We start from the raw sequence: 21,033 nt of genomic DNA, 5'->3' as shown, positions 1-21,033 counted from the left end.
AACAGGAGGTAAGGGGCAGGCAGTGGTCAGGGGCTGGAAACTGAGCGCGCTCCCCGACTCGGACCAGCTGTGTGGCCTCGGCCTCGGCCTTCACCTCTCTGGGCTGCATTTGTTTTGAGCCCAGTTTCCCTCAAGAGCAAGAAGCTTCTAGAACCAGCTACCTGGGTGACATCCTGACTGCCCCACAGATTCTGCAGAACTCAGAGGGAGCTAGCGGGCATGTGGAAGGCCATGGGTGTGGGGGGGCGGGGAGGACTGCAGACGATGACCAGTGTGTATCAGTGTCCCTGGCCAGTGTTAGCTGTTTGCTGCTGATATTGTTAAGGTGACGAGGTGACCCAGCAGCTGCAGGACTTTTGCCTGGAAGAGCAAGCTGTACCTTGCTGGAAGGGTAGATCCTTCCTGGCGTGAGGCTGGGGTGGGGGGTGGGCAACAGAAGAAGGAAGGTACAGGGCTGGCGGGGCAGCTCAGGTGGCGGCGGTGGTGGCGATGGCAGCGGGGTGCCGATGATGATGGCAGTGGTCAGGGCACGAGGAGCAGCAGGGGTGGCGTGGTGATGGCCATGACAGCGATGGGGATGCGGATGAGCTCAGTGGAGGGCCTGAGGGCTGTTACGGTGGAGAAGGAGAAACCCAGAGAACAAGGGGCTCTGTAGGGCTGCCCAGCAAAGTGACTTCTCCTCTGGAGCCTCACATATACATATGCGTGTGCCAGACCTAAGCACAAAGGGAAAACCACAAAACTGCAGTGACAGCTAGTTGATGGCAGCTTGTGATACTAATCAGCTACATACAAGTAACGTTTTCCGTGGAATGTGCCTGTATGACGATTTATCTGGTATGCACTAGGCTAAGGACACCAAAAGAAAGAGTGTGTAGGGCTTTATAATGTCTTTAAGTGGCTGCGACTGGCTGGCAAATAAGATAGTAAGTCCCCCATCACTGGAGGCATGCAAAGAGAGCAGGGATGCCTCTCTGGGATGCTCAGGAAGGGGTTCCTGAATACCCGGCGATCACTGAGTTTTGCTTCTACCCTGATCTCTCCCATATTATTATTCCAGGGGTTCATGACTCCTTCCTTCCTACCCCTACACATACACACACACACACACACACACACACACACACACACGGTTGCTGGCAGAAACCTTTGAGATTCTAAGCCCATCTCCTCACCTTTCTGCTGAGGAATCGGGGGTATACAACTTGTTAGAGGTAATACAGCAACTCAGAGTCAGTCATACCAGGGACTCAAATTCCAGTCCAGGTTCCCAGCCCAGTACCTCTTCCACCTGGCCCCTGCCCCCCTCCCCCCCCAGCAGTCTGTCCCCAGGTAGCAGAGATTTGGGCTTTGAAGCAAACATTGGCAAGTAGGGTCTCACCTCCCCAGAAGAACACACGCAGAATTTTCATTTGGCCCAGTCCAACCCCTGCCCTGAAAACTCCCTCCCCAGGCCTTTCCCACAGGTGCCAACAACCCACTGCTGGGAATGGACTTCGGCCAAGTCGCAAAGTACTACAAAGCCCAATTTCCTCATTTATAAAATGGAGATGTCAAATGGTGCCCACGAAACAGGGTTGTTGCAGAGATCTAATGGGATAAAGAATGTAAAATACTTTAGAGCGGCGCCTGGCACTTTCAGAGTTCCTGACAAATGGAACGCTGTGCCCGTGGTCTCCGGAGTGCATTTAGTCAATCCTGCAGTGTGAACTGAGCCCTGCTGCAGTGCCCGCCAGGGTGGAGCCTGGCCCCCTGGACCCTCACATCCCAGCGGGGAGAGAAAAATAGTGAACAAACAGGGGAGCAAGAAAAATGCCAGAAGGATGTGCTCCGCAGAACGCCCAGTGCAGGAATGCGACAGAGGGTGGTCCTACTTGTGGGGGTGAAGGAGGGCCCCCCAGCAGAACAGATGTTTGCACCACGATATGAACATCTGGGGCAGCAGCAGACCCCAGGCGCAGCTCCGAGGTGAAGTGCCGGCATGTCCGAGGCATAGGAGCAAGGTCGGTGTGGCCAGGTCCCCACCGGGGCCTGGGGGAAACTCGGAGATCAGAGAGGTGGAGTGCAGATCCCAAGGGGTCTGTGAGCCAAGAGAGGTGGAATAGCACAGCATGGGCAAGACGGAAGTGGGGTGGGTGCTAATGATTACAGGGGGCAGCAGGGAGGCCAATCGAGAACAGTCACAAGGCAAGAGAAGGTGCTGGCTGGGAGTGGGACCAGGACATGGCAGCAGCCAAGGGAAGTAGCCGTAGCCCAGACAGGTGTATTTCAGAGGCACAAGCCACGGGCCTTACTGATGGGTTGGATGTGGAGATGAGGACAAGACAGGAGTCAAGGATGATGCCTAAGTCCTCAGCCTGAGCACCCAGGGTCCAAAGCTGGGACCGCGGGGAGGCTGGCTGAGCCTTTCTCTCTCGTGAGCAGCCTCAACCCAAAGTCCTTGACTGTCTTGCCAGGCTTTTACTAAACATCTAGCCTGCTTTGGGGAAGGAGTTACAAATCTGTAACCACAGAGATGAAAGACAAAGATGCTGCTATTGAGTAGGAGGAAGTGTTTTGTGTTGCGTGCTCACAGAGAATCCTGCCATTTTTTTGAGGTGCTCAAAGGGTGGTTTCTTTCTGTGTAGAAAAAGCTAAATGTGCAAGTTGCCCCAATGACATGAGTCCCCACTTTTGGGACCCAGCTGAGATTCCTGACAGGGGCAGGGCTCCTGAGGAGCTGCTGCTGGGACCCCCTCTGATGCCCCAGGTACCCGGAACATGTGATAGGCCAAGTGTAGGGGAAAGTGCTGAGACGTTATGGCTCATGGAGATGAGGAACTGCCTCCCTGGGACCCAGTGGCACGGTGATGACGGGTGGTCAGCAGGGCTGGCTCAAGCCTACCCCCAGCTGCCACACACAACCCCTGGTGTACAGCAGGCGAGGAGGACCTGGGAGCCCCTTCCGGCCTTCCAGTCACATCACCCCCCACCCGGTCACACCCCCGACCCCCAGGAAACGGCACCATCTCCACCTCCAAGCTTTTGCAGGGGCTGTTCTCCCTGCTCCCTGCAGCCAGAGCAGTAGGCTGGTCTGGAACCCACTTGCCCCCTCTTCACTGAGTTTCCTCCTTCCCCTCAAATATCCCCTCCTCAGGAAGCCTCCGTATCCCTCAGACCAGGGCCGGTCCCCCCACACATTGTTGTGTGCCCCCTTTATATGACTCTTAACACAACTGCAATGAGATGAGCAACCTGCGGTGAGTGTGTGCTCATAGCTGCAGCCCCAGAACCCGCATGGGCTCTGCATGTGGAGGGCACTCGACAGACATGGAACACGGCGTTAGACAGTAATAAAAATAACATTTTTATTATTACAAAATACAGATGCTCCTCGGCTTACGATGGGGCCACATCCCAATAAACCATTGTAAGTTGAAAATATTGCAACTTGAAAATGCATTTACTACTATGCTGTAGTGTTGGTTGTTTTTGACCCTCGTGATCGGGGGGCTGACCCTGGGCCGTGCCCCCTTCTGCTGTGCATCAGGAGAGAGTGTCGTACCTGTACCACATGTCACTAACCCAGGAACAGTTCAAACGTAAGAGCTGAAGAATGATTCCTACTGAATGTGTATCGCTTTTGAAGCATCTTAGAGTTGAAAGATCATAAGTTGGGGGCCGTCTGTAATCACTTTATATTACCGTAAATAATATGACCTACCACGTGCCAGGTGCTGTCTTTCATATTTCACTTTCTGCACTGACTTTCACATCCACCCAGTCAAGGAGGATATAGTATTACTCCCATTTTACAAATGAGGAAACCAAGGCTCAGAGAGCTTGCGGCAATGCGCCCAAGGTCACATGCTATTGAATGACAGCATGGGAAGTAGACTCCTCGCTTTCTGCCCCTGGGGCTCCCCTCTCGGAACGTCAATTTCTGCAGAACGTGGATCCAACCCGCCACTTCTCGGGACTACCCCCTGGCTCTCCCAGAGGCGCCTCGTGCACAGTGTTGCCTAAGGAGTACTGCTTCTTTTCCTACTGTGAGTGACTGCCTAGAAAATCAGACTCATCTTCTAGGCTGAGGGAGACACCCAATCGAAGGAGCATTAACTCATTCCCCCAAATTGCTCGCTGCTTGTGCAGTTGCCAGCTCCCCGAGGACTGTGCCTGGGGTCAGGTACATAAACCACCACACGACCTTCTTTGTACATCTTCGCACAACGGTGGTCAGGTTGCCACAGCCTGGGTTCCCAGGAGGAGCTAGATCTGAGTGACCTGGAAGGGCGTCCATTCTACAATGGGAGTTATAGAATGGATTAAGGGAAGGGAGTTACTAAGTAATATGTGTACAGCGTGTATGAAACAGTGTTCTGTGTGTGTCTGTGTCTGTGTAGGGGCAGAGAGAGAGAGACACGGGAAGTCTCCATCACACCAAATGGCCAGCGACAGGCACCTCCCGGCGTGAGGGCTTGGGTGAGTGATGCCCAGATACTTGGCTCTTCCTGTATACCTCAGGATACTTGGTTTACTGCAGTCAGCATGTCATCGCTTTGCAAGTTTGAAAGGAAAATCCAAGGAGGTGTTTTTTTATGTTAGCTGTGACGGTGACAATGACGACGATGACCTTGGGAGTGCCATGGCCCTCTAGGGCAGTCCTTCTATTCTTGGGGTATGTGATGGGTTGCTCTCCATTCAAGAGGTCACCAGAAACACCTGGTATCTGGGCTGTAGAACAGAAATGCAGCAGATGTGGTTCTCGTTTGAAAAAGAAACCACTGCCATTCTGCTCATCACTGTGCCTCCAGCACCTGCAACCAGCATCTGGCACAATGGAGACTCTGAAAGAAATATTTGTTGAATAGAACAGAGGGAGGGAAGAGAAAGAAGAAAGGAAGGAGGGAGGGTGGGAGGGAGAGAAGGAAGAGGGAGGAATGAATTCCTAATTATATGAGATGTTGGTTCATTCAGTTTGGAAAGCCCCTAAACATTAAACTGAAACATTGGTCAAATGCCAAAATACCTAGACCGGGCCATTAAGGAAACTCAGAGAATATTTTGATCAGAAAGAAGGAGTCTCCAAAAAAAACACTCTTGCTGCTACCATCTCCAAAGTTAATTGAGTGTAGCGGCGAGAGCCGCGCTGTCTGGGCTTTTTATGTAATCAAAAGATCTTCTGAAAATAATACCCAGAGGCTCGGCTTGTGAGGCTGGTGGCTGAGCCAGCTGGAGCAGCAGAAGGTGACCAGGAGCCGTGATCCCTGCACCAACAACACTGTGGTTGCGATGAAATGATGCTTCTCATATTCAGGGTGCAGAACCACTGCAAGCAAGAGCCTGGGAGAGGCTTAAATTATGTCACATGGAGATCAATCAGATTGCTTCCCAGAAGTTCCTCTGTCGACTCCCAGTTCCCGGGAGGCCGTCGGTGCTCCCGTGAAGGGCCCAGGAGTCAAGCAGGGCCTTCGCTCGGGTTGGGATTGTGGGATATCACCACTAGGAGGGAATCTCTGAGATTTCACCAAGACGCATTGTGTGTGCAGCCATTCTATTGAAGTGATGTTTGCAGTGGGACAGGAGGAAGAAAGGAAGAGAGGGAGGGAGGGACTAGAAACCACCCAAAAACCCAGGACAGGGTGATGACAGAATAAACTGTGGCCACCCATCTCCCACCTCCCCACGCCCCGTGGATTGTTAAGCAGCCATTAGAAAGACGTTGTGAGGTCCGCATCTGCTGGCCTGAATGCAGGACCACATGTGTTGCCGAATAAGAAAAGTTAAGATTGAGAGAAATGCTTAGCGCAGGTGGCCGTTAGGTGTGGTCGGCCAATGACAACGGCACGAAATCTGACCCTCCGCCTGGTTTTGGGCAACCCATGAAATGATAGTTTTTGCATTTTTTCCAATAGTTTGGAAATAGTTGGAAAAAAGCTGGAGAAAATATAAAGAAAATATTTTGGGGCCCCTGAAAATTACATGAAATTCAAACATCAGGGCCCATGGTGAAGTCTTCCCCAAGCCCAGTGAGCTGCCTCATGGGCCACCGTCTGTGCAGGCGACTTCCCCTCCATGGCGCCGAGTTTTGTGGCTGCAACAGAGACGGTGCAGGACGCAGAGCAGAAAGAAGTCTCCTGAGCAAGTCCGTCAGCCCCTGGTTCCGGGCATGATGACACTCTGTTCAACAGCGGTGCAGGGCACTGCAGGAGAGTAAATCCGTTGCAGTCGGCCCTCGCCACTTCACGCTTCGACTTCCGTGGCTTCACTGTGGCGGATTTTTCAAATATAGTAGTATAGCAGTGTAGTATTGGAAAAAACCGCGACAGAGTGAAGCTGCGGAAGTCGAAGCGCGAAGTGGCGAGGGCCGACTGTACATTTGCGTATGTACTCATCCGTACTGTGATTTGTCCACTGGACTCTAATGCCCACCTGTGGGGCCAGGTGTGGGGAACCGGTGCTGAACAAGCAGACGCAGCCCACCTGGTGGAGCTTATCCCACAGTGACACATGGTCCAGCCCTTGAACCCTGACACCCCTGGCTCCCTGACACCCCTCTCCTCCCACTGCCTATCCTGATGACCTCAGTGCCTCCTAAGAGGAGGTCCCCAGACTGGCTCCAGGCTTCCTGGTACCTTTCAGGAAGGTCGAGGTCTAGAACAATTCACCTTGAATCAGGTCATGCTCTTGGTCTGGTTTCAAAGTGCTCAACCACTGACCTTTGCACTTTCATCTCCTGCTCCCCAGGGGTCCCAGCAGGGAGAAGCAGCCGTCCTTCACCCCTGCCACATGGATGGGAGTAGCCGTCAGCTATGGAGAAGGATGTGGCCATGTGTTCACATGATCCCTCCCGTATGAAAACAAAACCACCTCCAGACACATGCCCCAGTGCCTCAGCCTCTATACAACACCCAGAGAGAGGAGACCTGCTCCCGTCCCGGGAGGAAGCCAGCTCTGCAGGGGACAATCTGAGGACTGGAGTTTGAACCACCATCTTTGCTTTGTCCTCATTCACGCTCATGCCCACCACCTCCTCAGAGACTACTTTACTTAGTCCTAGAAACACAGCACTGAGTTGGTCATTGTAACCTCCCCACATCAGGACATTTTGGCTCTGTTGGGCAGCCTAGAGCTGTGGGCGGAGGAAGGAGCCTCAGGATCCCAGGATGGAGTCTAACAACACAGCCTCCTGTCTGGACTCCGCCGTGTTCAAGATCTCGGTTGGCTTGGCCCTCACGGCCCTCATTGTCATCACTGTCGCTGGCAATGTGGTCGTCTGCCTGGCTGTGGGTCTGAACCGCCGGCTCCGCACTCTGACCAACTGCTTCATCGTGTCCTTAGCCATCACCGACCTGCTCCTCGGCCTCCTGGTGCTGCCCTTCTCAGCCTTCTACCAGCTGTCCTGCAGGTGGATCTTTGGCAAAGTCTTCTGCAACATCTACACCAGCCTGGACGTGATGCTCTGCACAGCCTCCATCCTCAACCTCTTCATGATCAGCCTTGACCGGTACTGTGCCGTCACAGACCCCCTGCGCTATCCCGTGCTGGTCACCCCAGTCCGGGTTGGTGTCTCGCTGGTCTTAATTTGGGTTGTCTCTATCACCCTGTCCTTCCTGTCTATCCACCTGGGGTGGAACAGCAGGAATGAGACCAGTGAGGCCAATCACACCACCCTGCCCTGCAAAGTCCAGGTCAACTTGGTGTATGGCTTGGTGGACGGGCTGGTCACCTTCTACGTGCCTCTACTGGTCATGTGCATCACCTACTACCGCATCTTCAAGATTGCCCGGGAGCAGGCCAAGAGGATTCATCACATCAGCTCCTGGAAGGCAGCCACCATCAGGGAGCACAAAGCCACCGTGACGCTGGCCACCGTGATGGGGGCCTTCATTGTCTGCTGGTTCCCCTACTTCACCGTGTTTGTCTACCGTGGGCTGAGAGGGGATGACACTGTGAACAAGACCTTCGAAGCTGTTGTTCTATGGCTGGGCTACGCCAACTCAGCCCTGAACCCCATCCTGTATGCCACACTGAACAGAGACTTCCGCACGGCGTACCAGCAGCTCCTGCACTGCAGGTGTGCCAGCCACAATGCCCACGCCACCTCTCTGAGACTCAACAGCTCTTGGCTCTCCAGGACTCAAAGCCAAGAGCCCGGGCAGCAGGAAGAGAAGCCCCTGAAGCTCCAGGTGTGGAGTGGGAGAGAGGCCATGGCACCCCGGGGAGCCACAGACAGGTAACTGCCCTGGCTTTCTGTGCCCAAGACAGGGGCACAGGGAGAGGTCCCACTCATGGTGACCATTAAGGTAGCCGCTGCTCATGAGGTGCTGACTCTCTTCACAGGGCTTCGCAAACCTCATGTTGTGCCATCATCCTCATAGCCCTTGCCAACTCGCCCCTCCCCCCCCCCGAGGTGAAACTTTTTATCTCCATTTTCAAAGGACCATGACTTGGTCAGGGTCATAGACCTGGAGCCTAGACAGAGGTCCCCAGCTGCAGAAGTTGTGGGCCCTTTTTACTAGCTACATTTTCCTGACAATCAGAAGTCCTAAGTGTGAGGCCCAATTCTGTGACGTAGCTAGTAGTCACAAGTGTCCACTTAAATCCCGCAGGACAGCCCTCAGGTGGCCGTGCACAAATGCCAACACTGGGGGTGAGATGAGGCACCCAGCTCATCCACTGAGCACCTATTACGCATCAGCTCTTACGCTGGGGGCACTCAGGTCAGAGGAGAAAGAGGACCGGCCAAGTCGGAAAGGCAGGGGCTTGGACACTGTACCACTGGTCTTAGGGGAAGATGAATGGGTTAGAAGCACAGGCAGCTCTGTGCTTTGGAAAGAGGGCTCGGGTTGTCCCCTAAGATGTGGATAAGAAAGATGAGATGGGACATCGGTGACGGGGGCTGTGGCACTGGTCTGTGAGAGAGGAGAAGAGAACAGTGCAGAATCTAGGAGGCTATGGAATAAATAGGCTTGGGAACACTGGATGTTTGGGGTGCAGGAGATTTAAGGGGAAGGATGCCCCATGATTCATCTCCAAGGAGTATCCAGGAAACAGGATCAGAACGAGACTAAGACCAATCCACCGGTGACAAAGCCAATGCAGGTGTTTAATGGGAAGCTGCACCAAAGACTTGAGGGGTGCTGAGACCCGCACGGCGTGGAGAGGAGGGTCTGGGTGAGCTGGGAGAGCACTGAGTGACGGGATGTGGGTAGAACACCTGGTGCACAGATGGGCTCAGTAAGTGTCACCTTCCTTTCTCTTCCCCAGACCATGCCTTTGACCCTAGCATGCTGGTCTGTGTGACTGACCCATTCATTCACCCACAAACATTGATCAGCTTCCCATCATGGGCTGTGAACCGTGCTGAGCAAATGTAGAAATGGCATGTGGGGTATTTCTCAGCTCAGCCCTCACTCACTCTGGCTTGAGCAAGTTCCTGTCTCAGTTGCCTCATCCCATCGAGCGTCCTCATGCGGCCTGCCCTGCTCCCCTCCCAGAGCTGTCAGAAGGGTACGCAAGTTAAGGGGTGCCAGCAGGCTCTGCCACCCCTGTGGATACTAGTTCCTTCTCAGGCCCTGAGTGTCAGTCTCAAGAAAAGCTTGGCTGGGCACCACAGAGCCACACCCTCTGGGTTCTGGTCTCTGCGGATCATTGTGGGGGAAGGCTATCCAACTGGACGACTTGGCCGCATGTCCCCTCTGGCCCTTGCAGCGCCAGGTGTGGAGTGTCCCCTCACAGACTCGGGTCCTGGGCCCTCCACTGCTAACCTCCTGGCCTCTAGCCTCCCTCTCAAATCCGTCCCCCAAGCCACCCGAAGGTGTCTCTCCATCATGCAGATCTGGAGACGTCACTCCCGGCTCTGGTGGGTAAAATGCCCACCCGTGTCCGGCCACACTCCCTCATTCAGGAAGCAGCTTTGAGAGCAAAGCTAATTTAGTTCAGAAAGCAAACAAAGAACAAATCCGGGGTGTGGCCTCCCGAGAAGGTGCCAGCCGGATTCGGTGTGGTCACGCACACTTCCTCCTGCTCTCACCTGAGGGGTCTCCGGATGAGTAGTCCGCTTTACCCCTGGCCCCTAGGGAGACATTCAGCAAGCACTAAGAAGCGCTGGCCGCACAGGGCGCCACTAGCTGCCGGTTTTACAACCTTGCCATTGTTTCTGTGTGCTGATCATTCTTGAGGGCATCCTATCCCGAGCTAAGGGTGCAGAGGGAGATACAGCGAGACCCCCACCATGCCACCACTCCGCCACCTGTAGCTGCTCGGGGTGTACACAAGGAGCAGACCAGTCATGGTTCAGTGCAGCACGTGCCAAGGATGGAAACGTCATGCACTGAGCACCAGGCAGCCTGTCCCAGGGGGCAGACCTGTGAGCTGAGCCTTGCACGCAGATGGGAAAGACCCGTTCATCCGGGATGGTGGCGGACCCTTCCAACTCGTGGCCTCATTTCATTCTCCGCATGACTTTACAGATGGGAAAACTGAGGCTCAGGGAAGTTAATTAAATTGCCCAAGTGACACAAGCTAGTGAGTCAGCCAAAGCCAAGATCTGAGCAACGACACATATGGCAGCCCCCACTCCTGACTGCCCTGTGAATGCCGGGCACGCTGAGGGGTGTGGGTGTCCACCTGCTCTTCTGATGCTCACAGCCACCGGGGGTGGGGGGCGAGGAAGGCAGCGAGGCCCCTGAAAGGCCGAGCCGGCCTGAGTCATGCACAGTGGCTAGTCAGCAGCCCAGGGAAGCAGTGCACTAGACCCGGGGCTGGGGCAGAGGGGGATGGGAAACCAGTTGAAGGACCTCACACAAGGTGAGGGGGTGGGGGATGGGGGGATGGGAGGCCAAGGACAGACAGGTGGATTTTCCCACCGAGGCTGCCAGGGCAATCGGGACCTTGAATGACCGTCCCTAAGGTCAGCTCCCAGCTTCCCTGATGCCAACAGAATGTCCTTCCAGCTGTTGATCTGGGGACAAAAACCAGTGTTGACCTGACTGAGAACCCTTATCACTTCTGAGGGGGTGGGGCTGTCTGCTTGAGCCCAGAACTCCAAGGGACTGATCTGGGCCTGCCCTTGGGGTGGCGGCAGGGTCAGCCAAGGGGAGACTCAGGAGTGAGAGAGACCCAGCTTGTGGTCAGACGGCAGCCACCTCCCCCACAGGATGTGCTGTCTGCCCCTCCCTGACCCCAGCTGGCCTCCTTCACCCCACTCCCATCACCTCTGCCCTGGGCAGCCTCACCTGCCTCCTCTCCGATGCCCAGTCTCTGCCCCTGCTCCAGCCCCTGCTCAGTACCCTGGCCTTCTACTGGACAGAGGCTGCGTGAGTTTCCGAGGGCTGCTGTAACCACAGCTGTGACCCTGGAGGCTGAAAACACGCAAATCTCTTCTCCCATGGTTCAGGAGGCCTGGATGGAGTCTGAGACCAAGGTGTCGGCAGGGCTGGCTCCTCTGGAGGCCCCAGCTCGAATCCGTTTCCTGGCCTTTTCCAACCTCGGGCACCCCTCCCCCCACTCCTTGGCTTGTGGCCCCTTCCTCACATCCCTCAACCTCTTGCCTCCGTCCTCACATTTCTCCTCTGTAGCCAAGTCTCCCTCTCCCTCCCTCTTACAGTAGAGAATTTGTGGTTATATTTAGGGCCCCTGGCATAATCCATAATAATCTCCCATCCTAAATTCCTGCATTTAATAATATCTGCCGAGCCCTTCTCCATATAAAGTAACATTCTCAGGCTCCGGTGATTTGGATGTGGACCTGTCTGGGGGGCCATGTTCAGCTACCCCAAGTCCCAGTTCCTTAGCCTGTCATGGGGGGCCCTCCATGACTTGGTCCCTGGCCACTTCCTGCTACCACTCCCAGCCCCCTCCCCCTGTTCTGCCCCTGCCACTCAAACCACTCGGAGTGCGTGACTTCACAAGCACTCACCGAGGCTTTGCTCTATGCTGTACTGTCCGGGGCACAGCAGTGAGCAGAGCAGAGGCCTCTTCTCTGAGGGGCGTGGTTCGAGAGCAGTGGTTCTCGAAGTGTGGCCCCTGGCCAGCGAAGATGCCAGCAGCAGGCCCCACAGCCTCATCCGTGGCAGAGCTGGGACTTCGGCCTAAGCGGTCTGGTCCAAAGCCTGGGCTCTTTCCATGATGGAATGCTGCCTAGACTTGAGTTTAGTCCAGACTCAGGTACCAGATGGGAAACTAAGGCACAGGGAGGCAAGTGACCTGAGGTCCACAGCAAGCTCCAGAGGGACTCCAAGCCCCTGTGTCCCTGGACCACTGCCAGGGACTCTTGGGTCCTTCTCCCAGCACCTGCTGGCCCTGGGCAACCTCCCAAGGCAGGGACATAATATGCACAAACTCCAGGAATATCAGGAGTCTCTGTGGGGTGTGGCACTTCCTCATTCCCACAGAGCCCCTGTGCCTGCAGCTGTGATACTCTTGGGGCCTAGAGACTGGAGTCAGGGCTTAAGAAAGACCTCGGGAGAAGAGGTTGAAAGGGAGGCAAGGAGTCCTCCACCCCACCTGCCAGCTCTCCCCTCTGTCTGCTCTTCTTCCTTCTGCAGCCAGAGAGAGCATTTCCCAGCGTAAATGGGATTATGGCTGCCCCTCCTGGGTGCATGTGGAATAAAATACCGAGTCTTATCCTGACCACCGAGGCCCTGCCGCCAGCCCAGACCATCTTCTTACCTGTCTTAGCACATCCTACATGTTTAATGTCTGCTCCCCCAGACGGGGAGCTCTCTGAGGGCAGGACGGAGTCTGTAACATTGACTGCTGTGTCCCTAGCGCCTAGCACTGTGCCCGGCATGAGACATTTCTTGAATGAATGAATGAATGAATGAATGAATGAATGAATGAATACCTTGTTCTAGGTCCCCTAGAGCACTGAGAAGTGAGTAATACTGCCCCTACTTTAGAGATCAAGAAACCAAGTGTCAAAGAGGAAAGTTCCAGGAACCTAGTGGGAGTTCAGAAATACTGGTTCCCCTTTTCTAAATCGGATGTCACAATAGTCCTCCCTCCAAATTACTGGCACCAGGGGCAGGCCTCACAGAAGAACCCGACGCTGGCCGAGACTCAGTGTTAGGGTCTTAGAGGAGGAAGAGGCCTCTTCCCTCGCTGTGTCACAGCGGAGCCCAGGCAGGTGAGGAAACCTGGGTCAAAAGCACAGGAAACGCTCCTAGTTGAGGCGGGACCCCCGACAACCCAGACACCGTTCACCGTGACTGCACAGCCTGGTGGAGCCAGAGGCCGGGGCCGGGGAGGGTGGAGCTGCCTTCGCTTCTGCTGTAAGTTCAGTCTAGGAGGCGGATGAGGCCACGAGGCTTTGGCACCCACCACCACAGGAGGGAAAAGCAGCAGCTGTTTCTCAGAAAGAAGTCTCCCGTAATCACCCCTTCAAGAGCCCAAACTTGTTTACTGCTGCCATTGGGTTCTTACAGAGTCTGACCCCCTGGCACACTGGTTTCAGCATTTCTTTGCAGAGGCGCCCAGAACAGCACCCCCTCCCCCAACTAAGGAAGTCAGGGGGAGGGGAGCAGAGCGAGAGCAGGTAGAAAGCCCTTTATAGCCTCAAAAGTCAAGTTGAATAAATCATGACACCCCAGGAGTCACCTGAAAGGTACAGAACGCCTCATTTACCCCCTGGGTGATGGTGCCTTTGAAGCCAGCCCCCTCCTCCCTTAGGCCTGCCCTTTCCACAGACACCTTCTGACTCAGATCCGGGACCTGCTGTGGAGCTGCGATGGGGAGGGAGGGGAGCTTTGCTTTCAGGCCACTGCTAGTAGCTTTGTACCCATAAGGTAAGTGCACTCCAGGTGAACAAATTAGGAGAAGGCCCTTGATCCGGGGAACCCGGACCCAGCGCACCCGGTTAGCCAGCAGAAGCAGCTCTGGTTTGCAGTCCTGAAACCCTTGTGCAGAGCACAGGCTGCAGACCCTCCAGGCCCCATGGGAGATGGCCTGGTGTAGGGCAGGCGTCAGCGGACCTTTTCTGCCAAGGGCCAGGTGGCAAATATTTCAGACTTGCAGCTCATACGTAACCTGTCACAACCACTGAGCCCTGCCCTTACACCAGCCAGTGAGAAAGCGGATGGGAGTGGCCGTGTTCCATTAAAACTTCACACACGGACACTGAAATCTGAATTCCATTATCGCTTTCACCAGCCACAAGATGTTATTCTTCTATTCATTTCCTTCGCTACCATTTAAGAAATAAAAAAACAGGAGGTGGGCTGGATTTGGCCCACAGACAGGCTCTCGTCTGCCAACCCCTGGGATAAAGGAAAGGAATAGGTGCCAGTTCCAGCCCCAGCACTTGCTGGCTTTGTGGCTTTGGGCCGGTGGCTTGCCTTCGCCAAGCCTTAGCTTGTTCATCTACAAAATGAGAATAGAGAGGCCTCGCTGCGAGAACTGCAGTGAGCTTAGCAACAGTTTGTGCAAAGCGCGAGGCCCTGACCCTGAGCCTGGTGTCCCTCGTCTAAAAGTGCGGAGCTTGGGACCTGGCCGGTTTGGCTCAGCGGTTAGAGCGTCGGTCTGCGGTCCTGAGAGACCCGGGTTCGGTTCCCGCTAAGGGCGCGTGCCTCGGTTGCAGTTTGTCCCCGGCCCTGGTGGGTTGTATGGGTGGCAGCCACTCGATGTGTTCCTTTCGCGTCGATGTTTCTCTCTCTCTCTGTTCCTCTCTCTCCCTCCCACTCTACCTGAACAAAGAATGGAAAAATGTCCTCGGGTGAGGATAAAAAAAAATAATAATAATTAAAAAAAAAATAAAAGTGCGGAGCTTGGATCGGTCCCAAGAGACCATTCCAACACTAATTATATATAAATGCCGAGCAAGAGAGGGAAATTATGCCAAGCCCCTAACTGTGCTTGTGACAAGAATCTTCTGGCAAGGGCAGTGAAGAACATGTTTTTAATACTAATGAGTCGTTCTGAGTGTGGAGGCAAATTCAGTAGAATATGTCCCCGTCACAACCTGAGCTGTGAATACAGGGGACCAGCAGCAGGTGGGGCACAGACTAGGTGCAAGACAGGGTTGCCAAGAGAGCCCGGCCCGGTAGCTGGGACCTGGGCTTCTCACCACCTCTGTAACTCACTAACTGTGTGGCCTTGAGAAGACCACCTCCCTCTCTGAGCTCAGCTTCCTTATCTCTCAAAGAGCTGAGACTTGAGTGGCAGTCACTGCCCCTGGAGAAACAGCAATGAGTCACACAGTCTCTCTGCTTTGGGGTGACGCCGGTGTTCAGGAAACCCACAAGGGCTGTTTGTGGCAATGTAGAGGGACAGGGATGGGGTGTGCCCGAGACCCTGCTGGGCACTGCGGGGTGCCCACAGCCCCCTGAGGCTCCCCTGGGGTATGAGGACCACTCCCTGCCTGCCCAGAGATAGGAAGTGGCTGGGTGGGGGGTGGGGGGTGCTGAGGGAGTTTGTCCCTGCTGCCAAAAAGTGGCAGACGGCTCTACAAAGCATCAGTAGGTCTGTTTGTCCGGCTCAGATCAGGCAGAAGGCTGTAGTGTGCAGGGAGGGTCGCAGGCTTTGGGCATCACAGGCCCATGGAAGAGACTCAGGCCATCCTCATTCCAGGGCTGAGCACCTGTCATCACAACCTTTGGGGTCAGCAGCAGGGCAGTGCCAGAGGATTCGGGAGACTTCGCCTCCCCACTCTGACTCGGGAGACACAGAATACTTATAAGTACTGACCAACTGCTGCAATGGAACATTGAAAGGGGAAGTCAAAGAGAAACCCTATTCCCGTTGTCAAGGTCCATGACCCCTGAACCCCCGCACTCCCTCCCTGTCCTTCGGGAGCACATGGGGCTTTAACTGGGCAACCAGAAGAGCCACGTGGAATTCCTAAGCAGGCACATGTCTCCAGTGCTGGGGCAGCTGAGTCTCACAGAGTCCTACTCACTCATCCTTTGCGCCATTCCCACGAGGTGTGCATGGGAAGGGGGATGTTAATGGAGGCACCAGACTGAGCAGGGAGGGGTACAAATACGTGTGCCGAGCTCGGACAAGGCTGGTGTGGGGCCGAGAGGGCCTGGGGCCCTCCCTCCTGGGAAAGGTGATGTCTCAATTGACTCTGAAGGACACTAGGACTTTTCTTTGCTGAGGGGCAGAGGATGGAGGTGTATTTCCAGGCAAAGCAACAGCATGTGAAGGCTGGGCGAGGGGGGAGGACTCACAGGCAGTGAGGAGTCATTAGTGCCTGGTCTGTTGGGAGAACTCTGAAGGCCGACCTCCCCGTGCTGTCGGCCGGGTGACCTTGGGCAAGTACTTCCTTCTCTAAAACTTTGTCCCCATCTGAAAAGTCAGGCGATGGTGCTGACAGCACCTCTCTCCCAGGGCTAGGGGAAGGACCAAAGACATCAATGCCTGTGTCTGGACAGAAGCTTAGAGCACAGCCCGGGCATAAGATTCTTTGTTTCATCTGCTCAGGCACCCACAGACCAAAACAATGCACAGGTCAGGGGAGCTCAGTCAGTTTCCCTTGTAAACACAGTGACTTTGGAACTTGAACCCCGTCGATATGAGATTATCTCACTGCTCCCCCCACAAGCTAAGTTCCCCAGGCTGCCTGGCCCCTGCGGCATCCTCTGGACCACTCTCTACCTCTGTCCTGCGGGCCTCCACCCACAACGCCCGCGCCGTGCCCGGGCCCAGGGGACACACTGCCTGCTCCTGGGCTCTCTCTGACACTGCCCAGGACCAGCCACATCCTGCCCTGGCTTGAGCCTCTGCTGCAGGCCCCCAGCCTCCCGGAACCCCCCCAGCAGGCAGGCCCCAACGCCCAGTCTCATTCTGGGGCTCACTGTAAGTCTGGGAGAGTTTAGGGACCTCCTACACCCCCTGTGGGAGCAGAGGAATTGGGGTACGGAGGCTACATGATGCCTCGTACTGCCATGTCTGTAGCCGCCCCCCACCCCCCCCCGTCCTGCTTTCCAGCTGGGAGGGCACAGCCCCTGTGCTTTCAGACCCCCCCAGCCTCAGTGGCCTCCACCTCACCCCCAGTCAGGGTTTTCATCCCCAAAGAGAGGGGCAGGGGCAGGGCCCACACTGGCACCTGACTCCCAGCCTCCTGCCAGCCCCCAGCGGCTCTGCCTCCTCTCTGGGTGGTGGAAACTGCTCTCGCAGGCTGGAAAACCACATGCCCTCGGGCGCTCTCCCCAGGGTTTCTCTCTGAGGCTTACTAAATGGCCTCTGCCCTCACCTGCAGTTGCTGCCTGAATACTGTGGGGCAGGAGTGCCCTGGAGATGGAGACACACATGAGTGAGGAGACACAGCAACCCCTCCATGTCTCAGAACAGTGTCCTGTCCCACCCCACCTGAGACAGCATCACCACTTGGTGATGGTAACTAATGACTACCACTGCTCTGGGAATGGTTGTGCCTGGTGGAGTCAGACTGCCTAGGAGCTGGCTGACCTTGAGCACATTATTTAACCTCTCCGTGCCTCGGTTTCTTGGTCTGTAAAATGGGGATGTTACTAGTACCTGGTGGTTGTAAGGATTAAAGGAGAGAATAAATACTCAGGCCTGAGAACGGTGTCTGACACCAGCCCATGGCAGGTCGCTGGTGGGGGAGGGGGGCACGAGACGCTTCGGAATTGTCTGAAATGTTTTATTGTGCTTTGCTACGGTCTCCACATTTTTGCTATTCCAAGCGACCCTGCTGTGACAGCTCCACGCAGGGAACATTTTGTTTCTTTCTGATCATTTCCCTAGAAACAAAGTTCCTAGAATTACTGGTCAAAGGAGAGATATTTTAGGGCTTTTGCTACACTTTGCCTAACTGCTTTCCAAGCAGGCTACTGGTTCCCCTGCCGCCAGCCACGTGGGAAGGATCACTTCCAGGCTACTGGTTCCCCTGCCGCCAGCCACGTGGGAAGGATCGCTTCCTCAAAGCCACATAGCGGTGGGCCCTGGAAGTGTTGTGGGTGCTGACGAGGGAAGAGGATGTAGCCGGCAAGGAGACGGGGCCACTGACATTTAAGGGTGGACAGAAGGGACAGGGAACAGGAGAAGAGTCTCTGAAGGGACTGAGGAGGAACCATCAGAAAGGCAAGACTCGCCCTGGCCAGTTTGGCTCAGCGGTTAGAGCGTCGGCCTGTGGTCCGGAGAAAGGCAAGACTCATGTTCATTCAGAGACGAGAGCAAATAAGTCTCAAATCAGAGAAGGGCCTGGCAATGCGGAGCCTGATAGGCGGGCAAATGGCAGGCCTCCTGCGCCTCAGTTTCCCCTTCTGGAAAATGAGTGTGACACTTCACCTGCCACCCAGGGGTGGGATGGAGTGACAGGAATAGGCTCTCGGGGTTGCCTTGGGCACTGCGGGCTCTTCCCCCTTGAGCACCCACTGGTAGGAGGAAGCAGAGGCTTTACTGTTTCCTTCAGTTTTAAGACATTCCAGTTTCAAAGAGGGGTTGGGCAAGCTGGCCAGTCTCAAACAGAGGCGGCTGGAGGGTTCAAACCAGGACTGGGGAGATCTGAGTGTGACCTCAATTCCCTGGCTGTTGAAAGGGGGGGTGCGCAGGGGGTCTCTCGAGATTCTACACTTGCTTGCTGTGAGTCCCTGGGTGAGTGAGTGATGTTCTTTGGGCTCAGACTCCCTCATCTGCTGGAGATAAGAATATAATAACTATGCAGCATGTATCACACAGGTGTTGTGAAAGTGCAGTGCCAAGTGTCTAACTCATGAGCATGCTCATCATTTTATTAGTCTGCAAAACCCAGTTCAACAGCAGGCATTAGGTGAAAGGGAGGCGGGGGAGGGGTTGAGTGGGAGTAGGGCTCCCCATGCCTTCACTTCTTCAAATAACAAGTTCAAGGTGCCGTAACATGTAACATGGGCTGTGTGACCTTAGGCAAGTTTCCTAACCTCTCTGTGCCTTACTTTCCTCCTCCATCAAATAAGGAGAATAATATGTGTGCATTAACGGAGCATGCTTAGAGCCGGGCTAGGCATGCAGCAGGAGCTCAGTGGATAGTGGCTGTCACCTAGTTGCTCTTGGGGCTCAGAGCACAGGCTTTGGACTAGCAGACGTGGCACAGAGCCCTGTTCCTCTAACCACCGGCAGCGTGACTTGGTCAGGTCATTAACCCCATGAAAAGCTGGTCCCCTCGTGTAAAAGTGTGGGCAGCAGTGCCCACCTGGCAGAGCAAGCACACAGTAGGTGCAGCCTGCCTGCTGGCTGAGGGCGGTCGAGAGGACAGCCATGGAAACGGCCTCCCCACGCCCCGCAGCCCGGGCTCTCCCAGTGGCAGGGGCACACTCCTCGCCGGAGGGGCACACTCTCATCCTCCACCCCCTGGCACGCACTGCCACCGGCAGGTACAATCTCACTGACCCATGCAGTCGTAAAATCTTGGAGAAGGGCCAGTCCAGGCCACAAGCTGAGACCACTTTTCGGTCAGTTCCTGACATTCCTCAGTTCCGAAGTCTTTGGCCACTCCCGGGCTGCCAGATCACATGCAAACTATTCACGGAGACTGTCCTGTTCTGGCTACTGACTCGCTGTCTGCTCTCCTCTTGGCTGCATCCCAGGCTTCTTCTCCTGTCTCAGAGCACGACCCACAGCGATGCTGCCCCCCCCCCCCAGCCAGCAGACCCCACCCCCAACACCCCTGCTCAATTTCCACCCATTGCCCCAGGTCCAACTCAAAAGCCACCTGCTCCATGGAGCCTCCCCTGATTCCAGGGGCAGAAATGGCTTCTGTGCCACATGGCCCTGACCATGCACACCAAAGTACACTCACTCATACATGCACATACCCACCCACCCACACACACTTTTGCACCCAGCTCACCCATGAGTCACTTGAGACCGGAGATCCTGCCCTGACCATCTCCACAGCTCTCAGCTTAGCTCCCGGTCCCACTCTGTCAGACTCATCGTCCAGTAAGGAGCATGCCACAGTGGGAAGGGGGTGCACTTGGGAGGCAATTGCTGGGGGTTCAAATTTGAACTTTGCTACTGAGTGACTCAGGGCATCACTCACCCGCCAGAGCCTCAGTTTCCTGGTCTGTGCAATGGGGACACCTGTGCTTGCCTTAGAGCATCACTGGGAGGGTTCACTAGAAAAAGGATGCAAAACACACCCTCAGGACCTAGCATGGAAGCGCTCAGTAATTACTAGTACCGGCCGATCATTCATTCATTCACCGGCACAATTCACGGATGCCAGCTATGTGCAGGGCCCAGGGGGGCTATTAGAGTCACCACCAACCCCTTCCTCCATGAGCTCCCAGGCTGGTCCTAGGCTGTGACCCACCAGTGTTCAGGGATGTGTGCCCTGGGAGGTCCCCAATCTAGATTCCTTTTAGGAGCACCCTGATCCTCACCTAGATTTCCTGTGTCATAGGGAGAAGACAAAAAGGGGATCATTGATTTGTGACTGTTACCCACTGTTCTCTGCTAAGTCCCAGGGAGTTTTGGGGTGCCTTTTCTAGATAAATGGCACCTTCTCTGTCATGTGCATAAACAGTGTTTGCAAAGGCCCTGCAGGAAGTGTGCCCAGGTTGCTCTGACCCTTGCTACTGAAGGACAGAAAGAGAGCTCCACCTTATGGACTTAACAATTGGCTGATGTCCCTGCCCTTCATACCTGTCCATGGCCCACCCCTTCAAAACAGACTCTGGCACAGGCAAACCCTGTGTTTACTTCCAGACAATAATGAGAAAGCCTTGAAGAAATAATGTCTTCCATGACCAGAGGAGTGACGTTTGATCATTTCTGTGTATTGGACAATATTGGCTTGTGGTAGAAAACAACAGTCTATAAAGATAACACTATGATTGGGCTCACTTGGTGTCCTGAAATTTTCACCCCATAGCTTATTTTAAAACAACCAGAAATTAGATTTGGCCTGGAGAAGAGGGCCACCCCAGATTTTGGGAAAAGCTTAAGGCAAGAGGAAAGGCCTCTGATGGGTCACGGCTGGCTCGCAGGACAGCAGAGGGCCACTTCCCCTTCTATGTCCTCCACTTCCACTTCCTCCTAGAGGACGGGACCTTTCCAGTAACCTCATTCCCAGGGTGCTAGCGAAACTGACTCTGTGGCTGTGGTGGT

At 54.9% G+C, this 21,033-nt stretch overlaps 1 protein-coding gene across 4 annotated transcripts in view; it reads left to right on the top strand.

The window, feature by feature from the left end:
• Nucleotides 1–21,033, top strand: part of HRH2 (histamine receptor H2) — a 35,614-nt gene that overhangs the window by 7,530 nt on the left and 7,051 nt on the right. For 3 of the 4 annotated variants that reach the window (XR_004956521.1, XR_004956522.1, XM_036241420.1), the window contains exon 2: nucleotides 6,727–8,215. Coding sequence is in view for 2 of the 4 variants with exons in the window: in XM_036241420.1 (XP_036097313.1) it covers nucleotides 7,146–8,215 (1,070 nt within the window). In the remaining 2 variants the exon portion in view is untranslated. Of the gene's footprint in view, nucleotides 1–4,401; nucleotides 4,462–6,726; nucleotides 8,216–21,033 lie in introns of those variants that run through there. The other variant, XM_036241421.1, reaches the window with a different exon arrangement.

The sequence above is a fragment of the Molossus molossus genome, unplaced genomic scaffold, assembly GCF_014108415.1.
Source record: "Molossus molossus isolate mMolMol1 unplaced genomic scaffold, mMolMol1.p scaffold_m16_p_4, whole genome shotgun sequence".
NCBI lineage: Eukaryota > Metazoa > Chordata > Mammalia > Chiroptera > Molossidae > Molossus > Molossus molossus.
This window is presented reverse-complemented; position numbering and strand designations above follow the sequence as displayed.